Source organism: Hyla sarda, chromosome 3 (assembly GCF_029499605.1).
Source record: "Hyla sarda isolate aHylSar1 chromosome 3, aHylSar1.hap1, whole genome shotgun sequence".
NCBI lineage: Eukaryota > Metazoa > Chordata > Amphibia > Anura > Hylidae > Hyla > Hyla sarda.
In genome coordinates this window covers 316,219,900-316,235,605 of record NC_079191.1, presented here as the reverse complement: position 1 = coordinate 316,235,605, position 15,706 = coordinate 316,219,900, and the positions used below count along the sequence as shown (strand labels likewise).

The 15,706-nt window shown below is 40.8% G+C and overlaps 1 protein-coding gene across 7 annotated transcripts in view; it reads right to left on the bottom strand.

Moving 5' to 3' along the window:
- The window catches only part of WDR27 (WD repeat domain 27), a 421,522-nt gene that overhangs the window by 326,167 nt on the left and 79,649 nt on the right, over positions 1-15,706 (bottom strand). For all 7 annotated transcript variants that reach the window (XM_056567129.1, XM_056567126.1, XM_056567130.1 and 4 more), the window contains 2 exons: positions 8,299-8,369; positions 2,280-2,358 (listed from right to left, as the gene is read on the bottom strand). In XM_056567129.1, the coding sequence (XP_056423104.1) occupies positions 2,280-2,358; positions 8,299-8,369 (150 nt within the window). The remainder of the gene's footprint in view (positions 1-2,279; positions 2,359-8,298; positions 8,370-15,706) is intronic.

Below are 15,706 nucleotides of genomic sequence, written 5' to 3'. Positions count from 1 at the left end.
TTTTACAGTTTGGATATTTATGCACGCGGCGATACCACATATGTTAATTTTTTATATATTTATATATTTTTTATATGGAATTTGGGAAAAGGGTGGTGATTTAAACTTTTAATAAGAATGGGGTTAATGTGTGTGTTTTTTTTTACTTTTATTAAACTTTTTTTTTTTTTTTTACACTTTATTAGCCTCCTTAGGGGACTTTAAAGGAGGAATCATTAGATTCCTCATACAGATCAACAGAGTTCCATAGAACTCCATTGATCTGTGTGCTCTGCACTCCATTGATAAAGCATGGACCTGCCAGGCTTTATTAATCCGAGAGCCGGGACCTCAGCAGTGGAGAGTTAAGCCTTCCGGCTACCTCAGCAGTGGATCGCCCCCCGCCCCCCAACCTTCGCGCTGTGGGGGAGTGATCCACCACACTGGACCACCAGGGAGTGTTTAAATGTGGCTTTAGATGCCGCTGTCAGCTTTGACAGTGGCAATCTAAAGGGTTAATAGCCACATGTCGGCTATTAACCCAAGTCCTCAGCTACAGGAATCAGCTGGGGGCCGGCCGGTATGGCGCGGGCTCGAGTCGGGAGCCCTCGCCATACACGGTTAACGGCACAAGGATGTGTCCTTGGTCATTAACCAGTTAAGCTAGTGAGGTAATGTGTAGAATAACATCTTATTATTGTCCCATTGCCAAACTAAACACAGTCTTCCTCCACTGAACTTCTCGATTTCAACCAAAGAGTCAGACGCCTATTAGATTACATGACAAATTACTGTCTGTGTTAGGGTCAAGGTCACTGGCAATATTACAGTAAATGTTTAGTCTGTAAAGGATCCAAGCATTCCTTCATATAGTCTGTATATGTAGAGCAATATAAGACAGGCAGACTATGTCCGTGCATTGAAAAATAAAAGAGACTGAATGGAGATAACTGATAAATGACAATATTCACACACATATACCAGTGAATCTTTCGGAAATAGTGTATATATTGTCTATATACCGTAGGTGATGCTGAGGTATTTATGGACTTATGAACTTGTGTAGCATTTTGTAAGTGGACCTTAACAGACAGGACATAATCCACAGTAGCCAAATAACTGTATTCAGTAAAACGTATGTCTTCTCTGAGTAATCCACATACCAGACCTGATCTTCTGTGTGAAGTGAATTACACTCCGTGTGGCTCAAACAATTTTCCCTGAGTCCAGACATTTCCCTTGTGATTTCCGAAATACAGTTTTTCTAGTACAGTCATAGCACATATAAAATATTAACTGTATAAATGTTTCTACCAGCTTTGAGTAATATTGTCTGCAAACAGAAAAAAAGCCATTATTGGCTGTTTTACCTTGTATGCAGACACATATAACTGGAAATATATTATTTTTCTATTAAGTTCTGCACAAGCTGTTTTCCCTATAGTGCATTGTGTTAGAATGTGTAATCACAGAACAATAAAGTGTTAGTGTCATTCAGAGCAACTTTTGACAGGTTGCAGAGACAAGGAAAAATGTAAGATTGCAGAGGGTCTCACTACTGAGACCCACTGCAATCACGAGTTACATCCAAGTGAAGTGCGCGTCTTTCTACCCGGCATTCTCCTTTACCCTGCATAATTATCAAGAGTGAAAAGGTTGGATTTGCTGCCGTGCATAATAATAGCGTATAACACACAATTGCAGTGGTTCTCAGTACTCAGACACTATGAGATCTCAACTTTTGACATGTCTTAAAAACATGTCAAAAGTTGTTCTAAATAATAATAACTCTTTAACCTCTAAGGAATGAAGCCTATTTTTGGCTTTAAGGACATAAGTGTTTTTTATGATTTCCAAAGCCATAAGCAAATTTTTTATGTAGCTGTGCAATATGTAGTTGTCTTTGGCATTTTAGGGTACATCCAATTTATGTATTTCATTTTTGTATTAAATTTTAAAGCATCCCATGTAAAAAGAAATCTTTACAGAACCCATGTAAAAATGTATGTGGTCTAAACTGATCCACAGCATGTTAATTTATGTTTCAGAAACATTATATTTTTTTTAGTTTCTATGTAAAATCATGTCTCATCTGAATAAATCCACACAAAAATCTGCCCTTGGTGTTGATTTGTATTACTGATTTTCCAGCAGAAATGCTGCAGATTTTCCACCCACAAATACAGACAGAAAATCTGCAGCATTTCTTTTCCATGTGAACATACCCAAACAGTTAGTTATTTATATTCTTGACTGACAGCAATACATTTCATTATGGTGTACATATGTGGTATAGTTACCTTGGTGCTGTGGTGTAACCAGATGACTTGATCTTGTTGTGAAAAACAAGTGGTTGGTCCTTTACTTTGGTTTGTGGCCCTGCAAGGAACAGATACAACATATAAATAAAATAAATAATTAGAGAATAGGACTGAACTACAATAGAAGGCAATAGAAGTATTATGCCTTGTAACCAGTGAAGGGAACAGATAGCATCAGGAGAGAACGGAGTTAGACTCCCCCAATCAGTTATTGATAACCTATACTGTGATTAGGACATCTATATTACAGTGACGCTGCCAAAACAAACAAGAGAAAACCTGTAACTGCTTTTTACATGACAATATCTGTTAAAAAATGTCTGCCACATCCAAAAAAGCCAATATCTTTGTAGGTAAAAGAAATATAGTATGACTAAGGCTGCTGAGTGCGGCTGAAACGCGTCACCTTGTCATCACCCACAGTTACCGCTGAATAAATATCGTATTGCTTGACATCCTGCTCTGGACAACTCCATTTCTTTCCACGAAAAGAAATATAATTTTAACACTTTGGCTACTGACAAAACATTTGATTTGCCAATGAATATCAGCTAAAATGTTTTCAGCACAAATATTAAGAATTGCATTACAAAGTTGTATACATTTTCATTATGCAATGATTAACCTTTACTTACCCAGAAAGCATCTAGAGTGGATGTAATGGATGCTAACTTTGCTAATAACATAGCAACCTAGTTCTGCATTGGCTCTAGTCAAGATACTTGCTAACCACTCTACAAATCAAAGTCTTTTCATTTACAATTCAATTACACAGTATGAACAAATACGGTAAATCAACTAGATTTCATGATGTCTTTACATAGCATCAGAATACAGATAGGAAATTCAAAGCATAACCTTGGATTTACCGATGCAAATTCCACTCTTTTTTGCACTGTTTTCCTGAGAGTATTCCATATGCAAATTTAGGCAGGTAATTCATGAGTATTCTGTGCCAAAATACTCACAAAAAACACCAAGGGTTCATGGCTTAACTATATTTCGAGCTGCTACATCGCTCTTCCATTACCACTTCATGTCTCCAGGCAGTGCAGCATCAAAGTTAGTGGCTAATGAAAATTTTAACCAAAATGTGCAGATTTAAAGACAAAATAATTTGAGACAGAAGCAAATAATGTACAATGCAAAAAGCTAAGAAACTCCACATAAGGCTGGTCGATAAATAAGTCATCTTAATAGTCTGGTTTGCAAAAATGCTTATCTTGCACATATTTAAAACCCCAATGAATGTTGTATCCTGGAAAGACACTTAGTACATAATTCAGTGCACTTAAATAATAGCAAGAGGTATAAATGCCATTTTGTCAAATTCCAAACCATGCTCGTAAAAGCATTCATGGATTGTCCTGTGGGCAGATAATAGATTGTTTTTCCAGCAGAGCACAGTTGATCTAGTGTCTCACTTTAATTAAGTGTGATCATTGATCATTTTGGAAGGTCTTTTGTGCATACATACTTCACTGGCAGGCTTGCAACTCATTTAAAGAGTAAAAGGTTTTGGTATCTAGGGCTGCATTTTTGTGGTTAGATGGTGTGAGCTAAAGACATGCTCATTTGTATGTCTCATTCCATTTTATGTGGAAATGTGACTGACTTGCTTGATGTTAATGCCTTAAACTAACTTCTTTTAAGGTCCAAATTCCATCCTTTTTTAGTCATCTTCATGATATAAAATACAGACTACCTTATTTTTCTCACAACTCAAGAATAGATTACATTTACAGCTTGTTTTGTTTCTGATTTCACACATGAGCAACATGCACCGTGCCATATACATGATCGCAAAATGTGGAAAACATAATGAGTAGCCTGGAGTATTAGTTCACTTATATTAGGAAACCACATCAACCACAATCCTGTGTGTAGACAAAAGCTTCTATAAAGCTAGACTTATAGCATTTTGTTCATGGAGTAGACCCTCATATTTGCAAATAAAATTATTTAAATTTAAAATATGATTTAAATTTAAAATATATGCAAACAGGCTAAACACTCATCTACCTAGTCTAACATTCCTAGAACATGTGGTCTATCTCAATATTATTCACCATGCACATGAAATACTGCTCGTGATTCTCTCCTTAGACTTAGTCTAAAAGTATATCCAGGATGTTCCTATCCCACACGGTTAAAGGGGTACTCCACTGGAAAACATTATTTTTTTTAAATCAACCGGTGCCAGAAAGTTAAACAGATTTGTAAATGACTTCTATTTAAAAATCTTTATCCTTCCAGTACTTATCAGATGCTGTTTGCTCCACAGGAAGTTCTTTTCTTTTTGGATTGCTTTTCTGTCTGACCACAGTGCTCTCTGCTGACACCTCTGTCCATGTCAGGAACTGTCCAGAGCAGGATAGGCTTGCTATGGAGATTTGCTCCTACTCTGGACAGTTCCTGACATGCACAGAGATGTCAGCAGAGAGCACTGTGGTCAGACAGAAAAGCAATCCAAAAAGAAAATAACTTCCTCTGTAGTATACAGCAGCTGATAAGTACTGGAAGGATTACGATTTTTAAAAAGAAGCATTTAAAAATACTTACAAATCTGTTTAACTTTCTGGTATCAGTTGATTAAAAAAAATTATGTTTTCCAGTGGAGTACCCCTTTAAACATACAAGTCTCAGCCCATCATTTATTGGAAAAATACACTAGACACTATGGGGGAGATTTATCAAAACCTGTGCAGAGGAAAACTTGCCCAGTTGCCCATAGCAACCAATCATCTTGCTGCTTTCATTTTTATGAAGGCCTGTGAAAAATGAAAGAAGCAATCTGATTGGTTGCTATGGGCAACTGGGCAAGTTTTCCTCTGCACAGGTTTTGATAAATCTCCCCCTATATCACACCAAAACTGCTAGCCATAGAGTTAATAGATCCCTCTCTTGCCCATCTGAGAATAAAGGATCAATGGAAGACCCAAATTGCCCTCTTCTATCACCTTCAATCTATCTTTACCCTGTGTCCCTCTCCTCATTTGTTCTTAGGCGGCACTAAGCAGCATTTCCTCCACTCTTCCCAAGTCTTATCTCAAGGTGGTATACCACATCTTCTACTTTTATTAACCTCAAGTTGAGCACGTATATAATAAAATGACTAAATAAATAAAGTGTTCATGGCATATAAGTATATTAAAATGAGAATAATATCATATTTACATACAACCACAAAATCCACAAAAGGAAACTTATGGATACTTGCACAAATTTTAGTTACAGAAATGCAGCCAGCATCATTTAAGAAAAAATTTAATCTTTTCAAGGCTAAAAATCTGAATATGATCTAATATTCAAAGCTCATGTACAGTCATGGCCATAAATGTTGGCACCCCTGAAAGTATTTCTCACAGAAAAGGATTGCAGTAACACATTTTGCTATACACATGTTTATTCCCTGTGTGTGTATTGGAACGAAATAAAAAAAAAAAAGGGAGGAAAAAAAAGCTAATTGGACATAATGTCGCACCAAACTCCAAAAATGGGCTGGACAAAATTATTGGCACCCTTAACTTAATATTTGGTTGCACACCCTTTGGAAAAAAAATAACTGAAATCAGTCGCTTCCTATAACCATCAATAAGCTTCTTACACCTCTCAGCCGGAATGTTGGACCCCTCTTACTTTGCAAACTGCTCCAGGTCTCTCTTATTGGAAGGGCGCCTTTTCCCATCAGCAATTTTAAGATCTCTCCACAGATGTTCAATGAGATTTAGATCTGGACTCATTGCTGGCCACTTCAGAACTCTCCAGCGCTTTGTTGCTATCCATTTCTGGGTGCTTTTTGACGTATTTGGGTTCTTTGTCCTGCTAGAAGACCCAAGATCTTGGACGCAAACCCAGCTTTCTGACACTGGGCTGTACAGTGCGACCCAAAATCTGTTGGTAATCCTCAGATTTCATGATGCCTTGCACACATTCAAGGCACCCAGTGCCAGAGGCAGCAAAACAACCTCAAAACATCATTGGACCTCCACCATATTTCACTGTAGGTACTGTGTTCCTTTCTTTGTAGGCCTCATTCTGTTTTCGGTAAACAGTAGAATGATATGCTTTACCAAAAAGCTCTATCTTGGTCTCATCTGTCCACAAGACATTTTCCCAGAAAGATTTTGGCTTACTCAAGTTCATTTTGGCAAAATTTAGTCTTGCTTTTTTATGTCTCTGTGTCAGCAGTGGGGTCCTCCTGGGTCTCCTGCCAGTTTTCCATTTCATTAAAATGTTGAAGGATAGTTCGTGCTGAAACTGATGCTCCCTGAGCCTGCAGGACAGCTTCAATATCTTTGAAACTTGTTTGGGGCTGCTTATCCACCATCCCAACTATCCAGCGTTGACACATTTCATCAATTTTTCTCTTCCGTCCACGCACAGGGAGATTAGCTACAGTGCCATGGGTTGCCAACTTCTTGATAATGTTGCGCTCTGTGGACAAGGGCAAATCTCTGGAGATGGACTTGTAACCTTGAGATTGCTGATATTTTTCCACAATTTTGGTTCTCAAGTCCTCAGACAGTTCTCTTCTCCTCTTTCTGTTGCCCATGCTTAGTGTGGCAAACACAGACACACAATGCAAAGACTAAGTGAACTTCTCTCCTTTTTATATTCTTTTAGGTGTGATTTCTATATTGCCACACCTGTTACTTGCCCAAGGTGAGTTTAAAGGAGAATCACATGCTTGAAACAATCTTATATATCCACAATTTTGAAAGGGTGCCAATAATTTTGTCCAGCCCATTTTTGGAGTTTGACAGTATGTCCAATTTGCTTTTTTTCCTCCCTTTTTTGGTTTAGTTCCAATACACACAAGGGGAATAAACATGTGTATAGCAAAACATGTGTTACTGCAATCATTTTCTGTGAGAAATACTTCATTATCTTGAAAAATTTCAGGGGTGCCAACATTTTGAAACAGACACCAGTTTATAATGCCTTTATTTACATGGGAAAGCTCATGCTCATGCAGAAGCTGCAGTCCCACAAGAGTTATGAAATAAACTGTGTGTGGCTGTTAAAGTCTTTCAATGTAAATAGTGCCAAAACTTTTGGAACATTTCATGTCCAACACACGCTGCTAAGACTATTCAAAGACTTGCTTTTCATACTTTCTATCCTAATCTCTTCTAGAAGGCAAAGTGATTTTATTTCATACTTGCTAAATGATCTATAAAGTGAAAACATGGCATAGTCAATGAATGTCTTTGTTAAAGTCATTTAGCATGACACATTTCACAGACTAATAAAAGAGAAACACTTACAAATAAAGGACATTGATAAATCTGTTAGAATGTGTTATTTGTAAGACATAAAAGACAAGTGAACACAGTAGAAATTCATCATAATATCATTATATTATCACTGGCAATATATTAGGCAATGTTGCACAGGATATGTCAACCTAAGGGTTTCAGGGTGATATCACCCTGTGTAATACGGCCAGAAATCTGACCTTGATCTCCATTGTGACCTGGCAAAAAAATTTCACTCGTCGGCCGCAAAGAGGGCAGCAAAGGGCCAAGTGATTGCTCCTGTGGCCCGTCCCACATGTTGGTTGAACCTTGTAATAGGTTGGCTAAATGAGTGCTAATCCACTCAGTGTTTCATGAGCCCACTAACTCCCAAAACAAGGTCATTTACATTAGATGTTGCATTTTAGCAGCATTACATTGAATATGCCATCTTTGGTTCGTTTTTGTGAACAATAAAAGCATTAATCATATTTCTTTCAGGTACAGTTTACAAAGCTTTCTAAGAAAACTGCAACTTACGTGATATATTAGAGAAGAATACACAATTTCCATTGTAAGGTTTTAATACTTTTATTTTGTTTCTGCTAGTGGAACGTTGGCATTTTTGACAAGCCATATTCTTTTTTGACAAGCCATATATATTTTACCACAAAATTTACAGTGAAGATGGGAATAAGTGTATACTTCTAAAGAACTTATATGTAGGAAACAAATGCACTCTTCCTGTTCTTACATACCATTTGCTTTTTGTTTGTCCTTCGTCTTAGGAAGTTCACATCGTAAACAAGATGTCAATGACAGAGGATCACTATATAAAAAATAAAAACAATAAGACTGAATTTTAACTTCTGAGATAAAATAGTAAGTAAAAGAGTCACAACACTGGCCAGGCAAGGGGATTTTAAAAACAGCTGTGTGATAAGAGCAGTGGTTCTTGGCTCTTTAGTTCCATAGGTAATACAAGAAAATGGTGTGTAAAAGATTGTAAAGGTTAACTTTTTCATATACACTATAGGGCAAAAAGTATGTAGATACCCCTCCTTACTGATGAGACCAGGCATTTCAGTCATACCCATTGAAAACAATCACATAATCTCTATAGAGAAACATTGGTCGCAGTGTGGGTTTAACTGAAGAGCTCAATGGGGGACATTTATCATGCTAATAATTGCCTCTCAAATCTTGCATATGCGACTACGCATTTTTCTGTGCAACTTTTTGCCTGCCGAGCAAGAAGAGCAAGGTTTCTGATTTTAGCTTATGTAAGCAAGTTTTGAAAATTGAATTGCAGTGATCAGAGATTTATAATGTGCGACTGTTGCAAAAAAGTCGCACACCATGAAAAAATGCCGTACATTTACTCCAGCTAAACCCCAGCCTGGTTTTCATCTAGCCTCCATAGATGTTGAGAGCCTTTACACCAGCATCCCACATGATGCGGGTGTACAGGCAATCAAAGATTTCCTCTCCCATACAGAGAATTCTGCAGGTTTGAATGAGTTTATCTGTGAGTCCCTATGGCTGATCCTTAATAACAACACATTTACTTATAGAGATAGGGGGTAACAAACAGATAGGAGGAACAGCCATGGGGACTCCAGTCTCGTGCACGTTTGCAAACCTGTTCCTCTCTATCTTTGAGAGGAGGTTCGTTTTCACTAACAAAAATCCCTTTTGCAGTAATATCAAACTTTTATTACGCTATGTGGACGATATTCTGGTCGTCTGGGAGGGAGGTGAAGATCTGTTCTATAAATTCGTTGAGTATCTCAACACGTCCAATGGTATGAACATGTTCTTCACTTCCTCCTTCGGGGACCATTAAATCGATTTTCTGGATGTAAAAATCCAAATCCAGCAAGATAGACTAGTTACGTCTGGATATAGGAAACCGATTGCGAAATATTCCATCCTTCACTCTAACAGCTTACATCCGTTACATGTCCGTAGGGGTATTCCCTAGAGCCAATTTTTGCGTCTTAGGCGGATCAATAGTGACATGAATAATTATTACATGCAGGCTGAAGAACTGAAGGATAGGTTTTCACATTGTGGGTATCCCAGGGACCTGATGAGTCATTGTTTTGAGAGAGCAGAAAAAGTGGATAGATCAACCTTGTTGAGAACAAGAAAGAGATCATACATTCTGAACAACAGCGCTTTACTTTTGCCTTCGCCAATAGCAACATGAATGAGACAATCAATGCTGTGGTTAGACGTAATTGGTACATGCTGCAGAGAGACCCCATATTAGGAAGAGTAGCCACCAGCCCACCTTTAATCACGTTTTGAAAAAGCACCACTTTAGGAGACATTTTTAGAATAAATGCAAAACAGAGTGCTGATACTGTAAGTGATAGTAATAGAAACTGGTTGGCAAGCAGCCTTCCGAAGGGGAATTTTGCATGTAAGCATTGCTCCGTTTGACTTTGAATTTGGCAAGTAGAAACATTTCTGTCGATGAATATTTTCAAGTAGTAAAGCAATTTATTACTTGCAGAACTTCATTTCTAATGTATATTTTATTCTGTCTCTGTGGATTCGTCTATGTGGGCAAAACTATCAGAAGTCGTTTTATATAGAGTCAGGGAGCATCTCAGATCCATTCAGACTGGAAAGGGTGCTCCCAGACGGATTTCCCACATAAACGAATCTCATGGTGGCGATGGAACAGTTTTAAAGTTAGCTGGGCTTGAAAGAGTGGAGTGTCCGAAAAATGGAGGATAAGGGCATAAAATGTTGCTCCAGTGCTAAGCACGCTGGATACTCAGGTTGGAAGCTCAGGGACCAGCCGGTCTGAATGAACGGAATGATCTCAGTCCGTTCCTGTGATTGGCTTTTACTTTGGTCTGCACTGTCGTTTGTATTTGTTTAGACATGCCCATGGTAACCCCGTGATTGTCTATTTAATACGCACCTGTGAGCGGCGGCGCAGATTGGCAGCCCGACAAAGTGCGCCTAGTGCGCAGGAAAAAGCTTGTCGCTGCGAGGTCGCTCCTCTGCGTCTACCTGCCTATGTGTTGTACCGGCTTCTGAATAAAAGTATTTCCTGGGTGAGTGCATCCTTTCATTCTTCTTATCATCGCCTTTTATGAGGCATCTACAGTTAAAGGGGTACTCCGGTTCTATATTCCTTTTTACCTCTCCATTCTCTGTTTGGCGTGTTGCGTTTGCTCCTCTGTGACCAAGTCCTGTGCTTTCCTCGCTTGCTGTATTTTCATCTGCCTAGTTTGCTGTAGATTTTGCCTTGTTTCTTGTCTTTTGCGGTGTGAGGACTACATTTCCCAGGTGCACCCGCGGCTGCCTTGCGTGGAACTTGTCCGTCCCTGTTGCGCTTTTATCCCACCTATGTGGTCTTGTCTTGTCAGCTATGATCCATCCTTACTTATGAACGATTCATACTCTGTGCTCCTTATTTGCGTGTGGTGTTCTGCCTCTTATACGGCCCATTGGCTGGTTTTCTGAGCGTTTCATTTGTCCTCAAGCCTGTTTACGCTAACTTGCTAGTGCTCGTCATAGAATTATGGACCAAGAGGAGGCACACATATGAAGAAACATCTGGCTCCGCTAATACACCCTCCAAGCACTGGGAAGCATAGAGCAAACCTGCATAATGCACCTGCGCAAACAGGGTCCCAAATGTCAATATAGACGCGTGGTGACGTAGATGCACATGCGCAGAAAATAATCACGGCGCATACAAACTTGGTGAAGTGCACATGCGTCGGCGTATCCTGCTTATTGGACAATACACATCCAATGAACACATTGATGGGACTATACGAGAATCAGGGAAAGGAGGAGCGCGTTAACAAAACATGAATATTCAACAGGGGGCTTGAACCAAAACATTTTAAAAAAAGGTGCACATGAACAACGGCTACACCTGCAAAAGACATGTCACGGACACAATATGGCCACGGAAGTAAGAAAACCTGTGGTTGCCAGCAAACGCATCACCATTAAACTACCGAACTTCCGACATATACTAAAGGCAATGTTACCCATAAACAATTACAAAGGCAGTACACAAACTCCGGGAAACATAACCTAGAAATATGATAAACAAAATGCCGCAACATCACCCTAAGCATTGGAGTGCCCCTTTAAATGTGGAGCTTGGTGCAAAGTTTGACAGGGTGAAGAGCCATTGGCTCCTCACCCTGTCAATCAAGGAAACACAAGAGGCCGGGCCGAGCTCTTCCTCTGCGCTCCGGCAGCTCTGGCGCACGAGTGACGTCATCAGATGCCGGAGAACAGAGGAAGAGAAAGGAAGAGGACGTTCAAGGAGGAAGATGACCGCAGGAGGTAAGAGTACAGAGATATCCCATATGTGGCCCTAAACTGTTGCCATGAAATACGACAGCGGTACGAAGTGAGAGAGCGCCATGCATATTTGAGGCCTAAATTAGGGATTTGCAATAAGGGCAAACCCGGATACAAGGATGGGGCTTTTCTCCACCAAAACCCTACGCCAGTGTTTCCCAAACAGGGTGCCTCCAGCTGTTGCAAAACTCCCAGGAGAGTCAATGGCTGTCCAGCAATACTGGGAGTTGTTGTTTTGCAGCAGCTGAAGGCTCAGTTTAGGAAACACTGCCATAAGAGACAGTTTTCATTTTTATTTGGGGGGGGGGGGGGGACATGTAAGGGGGTGTATAAGTAGTGTTTTACTTTTTATTTTGTGTTAGTGTAGTGTTTTTAGGGTACATTCACACGAGCGGTGGTTCACAGTGAGTTTTCCGCTGTGAGTTTGAGCAGCGGCAGAAAATTTTTGTAGAAGGAAACCCACTGGAAACCCCCGCCTGTGTGAATGTACCCTGTAGATTCACATGGGGAGGGGAGCGCCCCAAACCTTCAGCTGTTGCAAAACTAAAACTCCCAGAATGCACTGACAAACCGTACATGCTGGGAGTTGTAGTTTTGCAACGTAGGCACACTGTTGTGGAACCACTGAGTTAGGAAACAGACTCTAGCTCAGTGATTCAAACCCGTGTGCCTCCAGCTGTTGCAAAACTACAACTCCCAGCATGTACGGTCTGTCAGTGCATTCTGGGAGTTGTAGTTTTGCAACAGCTGGAGGCACACGGGTTGAAATCAATGAGTTAGGAAACAGACTCTAGCTCAGTGTTTCCCAACCAGTGTGCCTAAAGCTGTTGAAAAACTACAACTCCCAGCATGCGCTGACAGCCAAAAGGCATGCTAGGAGTTGTAGTTATGCAACAACTGGGGAAGAACAGTTTGGAGACTGCTAAGTAGTGGTCACCAAACTGTAGCCCTCCAGATGTTGCAAAACTACAACTCCAAGCATGCCCAGACTGTCTAGGCATGCTGGGAGTTATAGTTCTGTAACATCAGAAGGGCCAGCTATTGCACAACTACACTGCCCAGCATCCCTGACTGTCTGGGCATGCTGGGAATTGTAGTCTTGCAACATCTGGAGGGCTACAGTTTGGAGACCACATATACTGGTCTCCAAACTGTGCCACTTCAGATGTTGCAAGACTACAACTCCCAGCATGCCCAGACAGTCAGGGATGCTGGGCAGTGTAGTTGTGCAATATCTGGCCCTTCTGATGTTGCAGAACTACAACTCCCAGTATGCCTGGACAGTCAGTGCATGCTGAAAGTTTTAGTTTAGCAACATCTGGAGCACCACAGTTTGGAGAACACTACACAGTGGTCTCCAAACTGTGGCCCTCCACATGTTACAAAACTACAACACCCAGCATGCCCAGACAGCTTGTGGCTTTCTGGGCATGCTGGGAGTTGTAGTTTTGCAACATTTAGAAGGCCACAGTGAAGATCACTTACCAGCGATCTTCACTGCAGCCTCCTCCACCGCCGCACTTTCCGGCCACACTGCTCCTGCCGCCGCACGATGTCTCTGCCACTGCCGATCGATGTCCGTACGGCCGACGTCGCTGCTCTGGTAAGCCGGCCATTCCCCCCGCTCCGCCCGGACTTCGATCGGTGGGCAGAGCGGGGGAAATGAAGTTTAACTCCCCCCCGAGCGACCAATGGCAGAGGATAGGAGGAGGTGGCACACAGCTACATCCCGGTCCGATCAATGCCTGGCGAGCGGTGGTGATCGGAAATACAGAGGGCGTACCGGTACGCCCTCCGTCCTTAAGTACCAGGACGCGAGGACATATCTGTACGCCCTCCATCCCCAACAGGTTAAATATAAGAAAGCCCTTCTAATAAAAACTAAAAAAAATAAACATCCCTTTTTCCTATTAAAAAAAAGTATCGGTACTCATACTTGGTCTTAAAAAAATGGTATCGGGACATCCCTAGTCGTAACTAGAAGAAATCATCATGGTGGTATGAGCTGGAGAAGAAAAAGGAAAAGTGACCGACTCCGATCAGAGAAGACGTCACCTGATATAACTGTATGTAATCACTTAAATGGTCTATAGTGGTAATGATGGGGGTTATTGTCAGTCACCTGATATACCTGTATGTAATCACTTATATGGTCTGTATGGTAATGATGTGGGCTGTAGTCAGTCACCTGATATAACTGTATGTAATCTCTTATATGGTCTGTAGTGGTAATGATGGGGGTTGTAGTTAGGTGACAGACTGAAAACATTATTCCTGTTAGTGGTCTATTCACACGTACAGTATTCTGCACAGATTTGATACACAGGATTTTCTGCTACAGATTTCAATGTAAAGTAAATGACTGAATACAGCTTCAAATCCTGCACAGAATACTGTACGTGTGAATAGACCCTAAAGAGGTATTCCCATTCTGAAGCTGCAGTCGTGGTTAGGGCGTGGTTAGGGGTGTGGCTGTGAGTGTGGTTAGGGGTGTGGCTGTGAGTGTGGTTAGGGGTGTGGCTTTTCCCTCTTTGCTCTTAGCAAAAGTTGGGAGGTACGGATCTGTCCAAGAAAAACATTAGTGCTTTTGAATTAGAAGCATCTAGGTGTAACAATAGTTCAACATGAAGTGGCATTTCACATAAACCTAAAGAGTGGGGCAGCCAAGAGCTGACTCACATGGCATGAGATTTATCAAACCTTGTGCAGAGCAACAGTGAAGCAATTGCCCATAGCAACCAATCAAATTAGAGATTTCATTTTTCAGTTGCCTTTAAAAAAGAAATCTGATAGGTTTCTATGGGCAACTCTTTCGCTGTTTCTCTGCACAAGGTTTAAATATTTCCTCTCTGTTGCAGCACACACATAAGAGTGACATCAGTACTTTCCATTTCACTCTCTGGAATGACAAAACACTTCACTATATCTTTTTTTCCGTGTTTGGGTTAGGTCCCTTATCTCCAGTGAAAAGCAAGTTAACACTTCAGCATACAAAGATATTTTAGACAATTGTATGTTTCTAACTATGTGGCAAGAGTTTGGGAAGGCTTTTTTATTCACATGGCCTGGCAAATTCAAACACACAGTCCAAAATCTAGTTGAAAGCATAAACAAACAAAAAAAATGGGTTTCATTATATGGCCAAGTTATCATCTATCCACACATTCGGAAGGGCTATAGAGGATGAATATAGTGGTGGAATATGCTCTTTTCATTTGGGTCTGCATTTTTACTTCATTTTGGGAATCAGTGGGGGGGCAGCAAACCACATCCCAAGTGGAGAGGGGATAGTAAGCTCATAAAAAGTAAGTGTGCTGGTCAGGTGTCTCTCATGTTTATTTCCTTCACATTTAGCAGTGTGCCACAGCTTGATTTAAGAAGAACGGAGAAAAGAAGCACCTCCAGCCTCCTCCTTCCCATCAGTTCCTGCTGAATCTGGTCCTGATAACAGATCCATGGTGCCTGAGAAAAAACAGCCATGCTTCCTCCCTTCTCCAAAAATCTTAATGAAGGTTCTCTTACAAGCCTAAGAAGGGGAGTATAAGGATATGGGGGAGCTATTATGGGCTACTGTCATGCCATTACCAGTGTCCCCTCTACAATGTTCACCTGTAATTGCCCCTGCTGCTCTGCTCATGATCTTTTCCATGCCAGGCTTCCATTCAGCTCCAGGACTCTTCTTGGCCTTCTGTCTCTTGTTGTGTTTGCACTTGCTGATTTTGGCTTGTAGGGGCAGTCCACACTGCTGAATTAACTCTGATAAAATTCCGCCTGCAGCAGAGTCTCATTGTTTTCAATGGGATTCTGCTGCACCATTTA